General features: G+C 32.5%; 1 protein-coding gene and 1 pseudogene across 1 annotated transcript; both read left to right on the top strand.

Moving 5' to 3' along the window:
- The first annotated feature begins 2,525 nt into the window (after positions 1-2,525).
- Positions 2,526-3,530, top strand: LOC112689836 (annotated as a pseudogene).
- A 1,834-nt stretch (positions 3,531-5,364) lies between these two features.
- On the top strand, positions 5,365-6,243 carry LOC112689835 (the record flags this gene model as incomplete). Its single annotated transcript, XM_025563702.1, has 2 exons — positions 5,365-5,509; positions 6,029-6,243. Coding segments are annotated over exons 1-2 (360 nt in total), but the record flags the coding sequence as incomplete, so codon positions are not given.
- Between the last annotated feature and the right edge of the window lie 122 nt (positions 6,244-6,365).

The raw sequence follows: 6,365 nt of genomic DNA, 5'->3' as shown, positions 1-6,365 counted from the left end.
TTAGATGAGCAGCTTAATTGTTGCATCTGTACACCATGCTCACTAACATATTAGTTCGCTGAGGAGGTGCATCAAACTGAGGAAATAAGGTCATAAAAATGTCATTCAGAACAGTATCTCCATAACAATTGTCATTATCTTGTTTAATTTTCATTGTATTAAAGTAATCACAAATCATTACTATCAATTCTAAATGTCTTATACGAGACATTGGCTATTGAAAAAACAACTATATTAGTAGGTTTTGGAATTTTTCAAGAATTTTATGGAAGATTGAATGCTCTGCAAACGTTTTCAACGTCTATAATAGTACGCAAAAACGGTAATATAATGATATATATTTATATATACGGTAATGATATATATTTAAATAATAGTTGTTAGCGCTCGAATGTTATTAATTTGTTATCTTATTATCGCACGCTGTCTCGGATATATATTATTGTCGATGTATCATGTCGTACCTACAGGTAATCATTTTGTATTGTATAAAGTTAGTCGCGTATCGAAAGTCGAACCGAGCACAGCGAGCGACCATACAACTATTTACGTAAAATAAAGCTATACAGTCCACTTGTAAACTAAATTTTTTCTTTATATAAAGATTTGATTCCACCCAGGAACTAACAATAGTCTTGAAAGATTTTTTTGATCTCGTCAAACATTTCCGTTCTCTCTTAAAATTACGAGATGTACCGTCACCATAATAACACACTTTCACGAAAACAAATTTATCTTGTATCATCGTTATTGATATACTTAAGCTATTTTGAGTATTATAATTTTAATTGAAAGTAATAATTTTAAGTTTATTACTTGTGCTTTTTCATATGCAAAAATGTACATTCCAATGGTCGTCAACATTTAACACAAACAATTTTTATTGATTTTTATTTGAAACGTAATATAATTAGTGTTTGAACATTTCATGAAATATAAGATTGTAAAATGTTTCAATATTTTAAAAAAAATTGTTTTTCTTTTATATTTCTTTAATTTTTATGTATATTTTACATTTTTTTTAGGTAGAACAAATTAATAAGACCCATTAGTCATTAAATTAATTTTATTTTGTTTTATTTAACAGGAGTCTGGAACGTTTTGACCTATGACTAGCACAGTGGTGCGCAACATGGGGGTCGCGAAATTTTATTAGGGGGTCGCCAGTAATTTTACACCAAATGAAAAAGTTTTATACTATATATATTATTTTATAGTTTTATACAAAGTAAAATTAAGCGCGTTACACACTACCTGATTTAGTGGGGCCGACAGGATAATTTGGTCAGATCAGACGTCATATCAGGTCGTGTGTAGACGTGTCGTCTGACTAATCCTGTCGGGTCTTGTCAGGTGGCCATACCATCTGATCGCCCGACCGACCGACCAACCGACCAAATCATATAGTACGTAGCACTGTCGGGCGGATTTTAGTTGGTTTATTGAGGTTAACGTGATAACACGTGTGTGTACCTCTAAGTACCTACTTCTAGTTTAATAAAACGGTGTTAAGACTGACTAAATCGTGTGGTGGTCGTACTGTGTGTACGCAACATCTGATTTGGTCAGGTATCCTGTCGGCCCGAACAAATCAGGTAGTGTGTAACGCGCTTTATTTTGTACCATCGATGTGTCAATCATAATATTATGTCATATCTTAACGTTGCGATAACAAGTTCTATTGAATCACGCAGTATATGGGTTATTTTTAAATTGAATTTAATCAGTAATTTTATTTAATCTTAAGGTTATTAAGAAATAGTCCAATAGTCATGTACGAGTCGTTGAGGTAATCCTATTAATGCTCATAATTTTGTAAACAGTAGAACCTCGATTATCCGTGTTTGCGATTAACCGTACTCACTCTTCCAAAAATTTAAAAATAAGTATGGACTGTAGATATATATGTAGTTATAATCGAACATTTTATATTACATAATACACGATATCGACAATTATATTAATGACATTTTTGACGATAATAATATGAAGATAAACAATATTATATGTACATCGATTATTATATTTATCGAATCACCTTCAGTTTGCTTTTTTCTTTCGCTATCGCCGAACGTAACGTGTGGTTAAGCCAACGTTATTAGCTTAAGAAAAATTAGAAATGAAGTAAGGAAAATTATTTCAAACCAAAAAAAACAAAGACTGATAACTTCATATTTTAAGCCCTAATAACTTGTTGTATACAATTATTGTATGTATATTATGTATATTTCTAATTATAATTGAATCAAATTTTTAAAATTTCATTATTATAAAATTGTACCTATGTATTTCTAATTAAAATTAAATAAAAATTTTCATTATTATAAAAAGTCTCGATTAACCGTGATTTTCATTTATCCGTTTGACCCCCTCCCCATCATTACCCCGGATAATCGAGGTTCCACTGTAGTTTGTAATAATTATTTGTATTTTGTATTATTTTAAACTAATATTTTTAATATTTTAATATTTTATAATATATAAACTAAAATATCGATATGGATAAATTTTTAACTAAACGACCGATGAATAGTGATGATGAAAGTGTTATAGAAACTAAAGTTCGTAAGATATCAGAAATGTCGTCAGATGTAAAAACCAGTCGAGAATATTTGAACCAAAAAGTAAATAAAAAGGACCGTAAATACCAAGACAGTTACATCAAGTTTGGATTCACTTTCGATGTTAAAAAAGGTGAGCCAAAATGTGTTATTTGTTTAGAAAGATTAGCTTCAGAAAGTATGAAGCCATCAAAGCTAAAACGGCATATAGTAACTAATCATCCTCAATTCCAACATAAAGAGGAAGACTTTTTTAAAAGGTATGAAAATTCGATAAAAGTTCAAAAAAATACTATGCGTAATTTTACTTCAGTACCTATAAAAGCTCTACCTGCGTCATTAGAGGCTTCATATTTAATTGCAAAAACCAAAAAACCACACTCTATTGGTGAATCTCTCGTTTTGCCAGCCGCTATAAAAATAGTATCAATTATGCATGGTGAATCATATGCAAATGAATTAAAAATGATTCCCTTATCAAGAGATACTATGTCACGTCGAACTGAAAATATGTCTGATAATATAAAATCACAACTCCTAAAATCACAACTCCTAAATAGATTACGAGGAAATTATTTTGCAATGCAATTAGATGAATCTACGGATATAACTAATCCTGCTCAACTTCTTGTATATGTTAGATATATTTATAAAGATAAAATTGAAGAAGACTTTTTATTTTGTCAACCATTAGAAGGACGTACAACAGGAAATGATATTTTTGTTCTTATAAACAATTTTTTAAAAATTTATGAAATTCCCTGATCAATGTGTGTGTCAATATGCACTGACGGCGCAGCTGCCCTTACTGGTTCAAAAAAAGGTTTTAAAGCTAAAGTTCTAGAAGTGTCTTCAAATATAAAGTTTAACCATTGTATGATTCATAGAGAAGCTTTAGCTTCCAAAAAACTTCAACCAGATGTTAACAAAGTACTCCTTAATGCTATAAGTGTAATAAATTTCATATAATCAAATTCATTAAATTCCAGACTTTTTACTATACTTTGCAATGAAATGGGTTCTGACAATGAAAAATTGCTTCTTCATACTGAAGTAAGGTGGTTGTCTCGTGGTAAAATATTATCACGCCTTTTTGAACTCAGAGATAAAGCACGAATTTTTCTTCTGAAACGTAATAATACACTTTCAGAACATTTTTTAGACGAGCAATGGCTTGCAATTCTGGGTTAACTTGCAGATATATTTGAAAAACAAAATTGTCTAAATTTAAGCTTACAAGGGAAAAATACTAATATTTTATTTCTTTCTGATAAAATCAATGCTTTAAAAAAGAAAACTACTTCTGTGGAAAAATTATATCGACGATGACAAATTTGAAATGTTTTCATGTTTATCAGAATTCCTCAGTGATAATGATGTGGATATTAATATGATAAAAGAAATTATAACTACTCATCTAATAAGTTTACAAACAAACTTTAATGCACGGTTTGAAGATTTGATGCGGTACCGTGATGTCGTAGGTACAATATGTACACCGACACCGCGCACCGCGTTAGCTTCTCTCCAGCCACATCATGGGTGGCGATAATATCGCACCAACACTTTCCTACCTACCTCGGACACCGGGCAGAGGGGGAAAGCTTTTGATGCCGATAAGGTAACGCACCAGCGGCCAGAGGGCGGTGTCTACGGACGAGGCCCATATTTCAACGGACACCGGTTTGGTCAACATCGACACACCGACTCTACCACCGTCACCAAAGGACCACATTTTTATACTAACATTTTAGACAAATAAAAATTGATCGTCGTATCTTTTTTTTTTGGTTTCTCTTTTTTTTTTTTGGTTTGTTTTATTCACTTCACTCAACTATGACCGGCCACCTCACCGAGGGAAAACTTACTACCGACTTGAGGCTGTGTTAAATTGACTCCCCGTAAGGAATCATCCCGGTAGCGGAAAAATAAAGGTAAGAGTTTTTCGCTAGTATTACTTCGGATTTGCTATTATTCAGTGTAATAATTAGATATTCCAGGTGTACAATATTTTTGGTTAGGCATATTTTTACGTTTCTTTTCGAAGTTAATTAGGGAAATCCGCGCGACCAAAAATATTCGCGAAAAGATTCGGTCCCGTAGTTACGTAACTAACGACCAACCACCTCTCTACCTATCCGCACCGACCCGCCGATAATTGCACGTCACGCCGATTGTGACTTGGGCCGTAGCACACACGCCACCAGTCACCACAGCTTTGTCACTATCTCCGCCGCCGTCTTTATCGAAACTTGATTATTGCGCGGCGCGGTATTTAGTTATTAGGTGCCCATACACGAGCGGATTTTATAACGGATTTGGTCTGACGGACCAAATCCTTAGGTCCTTGAAAGATTTGGTCCGTCGGACTAGGTCCTTTAACGTGTCCACTAACGTGAAAATAAAAGTCCGCTATTTTTCGCGGAGCGAATCCACCAGCGGACCATGTCCGCTGGTTGGTAGAGGAAATCCGTTGATTTTTATGCTGAGGACCTAGTCCGTTGGTCTTTCAAGACGTTCTGAAAGATCTGCGGATTTATGCGACGGACTACAACAGTTATCAGTTGTTACTTGTTATGTTATCACTCATCTACTATGAATTTGTGTTAATTTGTGTTATTTTATAATCATAAATTTTAAATAGATATACAATTGATGTCACATAATATTATACCACATTATAAGTTATAACATAATATTAAAATATATAATGAATAAACATAATATGCCTCCGAGAAAAAAAAAGTTGATAGCCGCTGCAGGATTACTAATGGTCGGGTACCATTATATCTCAAAAAGAAAAATGAGGCGTAAGTGGGTCAAAAACTGGCTTGCTAGAAGGGATTTGTTTGGTCACATGACATTATTAAAAGAGTTGAATGAAAATGAACCAAATGATTTGAAAAACTATTTGAGGATGTCAAAACCAGATTTTGATCGACTCTTGGGTAAGTGTCTTACAAATTAAAATTATTCGTCATATTATTAGATTCTGAGCGATGCGATGAATGTATTGATTTTACAATGATGTGTGTTTTTTTTTAAAAAAATTTTTGTGCCTGTCATCACCTTTTAGGACAGTAAAAGTGCTTGGATTTTCTTCAATAGTAACTTTTCTGATAGGAAAGTGAATCTAATTGGTACTTTGGAGGGTCAAAAGTAAAAATTTCACACTAGTTTTCAAAAGCGCCGTGAAAAACAAAAGAAAAATTAAGGAAAAACCAGAATTTTTACGCAAAATCTGTTTTCGAGACAATCGATTTTGGTTTTTACTGCAACTCAAAAACAAATGACCGTAGATACTTGAAAATTGTACTGAATGTTTATATTAGCATTTCCTATACACGATAAAATTTTGAAAATAATTTGACTCTTTTTGAGCTGTTAACGGACATTGTCAGTTTTCATTTTTTTAGTTTTTTTTTCTATAAATATCAATAAAATGTACAAATTTATTTTCTACTTAGATTTACTAAGACCACACATAACAAAACAGGATACAGTAATGCGCCAGGCAATACCTGCAGAAGAACGTCTTATAGCTACTTTACGGTTTCTAGCTACTGGCAGGTCATATGAGGACTTAAAATTCAGTACAGGAATTTCTGCACAAACTCTTGGTTCTATTATACCTGAGACATGTAAGGCTATCTATGAAATATTGCAAGACACATATATGAAGGTAAAAATAATGCTTTATTTACTTTATAATATTTAGTTACAATTTAGCAATGTATTATTAACAATTTAAGAACTGAACATTATAATACATTTTAACCATATAAGTCTTTTCTTCAGACTTAA

This window comes from Sipha flava, unplaced genomic scaffold, assembly GCF_003268045.1.
Source record: "Sipha flava isolate LNK unplaced genomic scaffold, YSA_version1 47415_pilon_pilon, whole genome shotgun sequence".
Classification (NCBI taxonomy): Eukaryota; Metazoa; Arthropoda; class Insecta; order Hemiptera; family Aphididae; genus Sipha; species Sipha flava.
The sequence above is the reverse complement of the archived record's forward strand: the minus strand, read 5'-3'. Positions and strand labels throughout refer to the sequence as shown.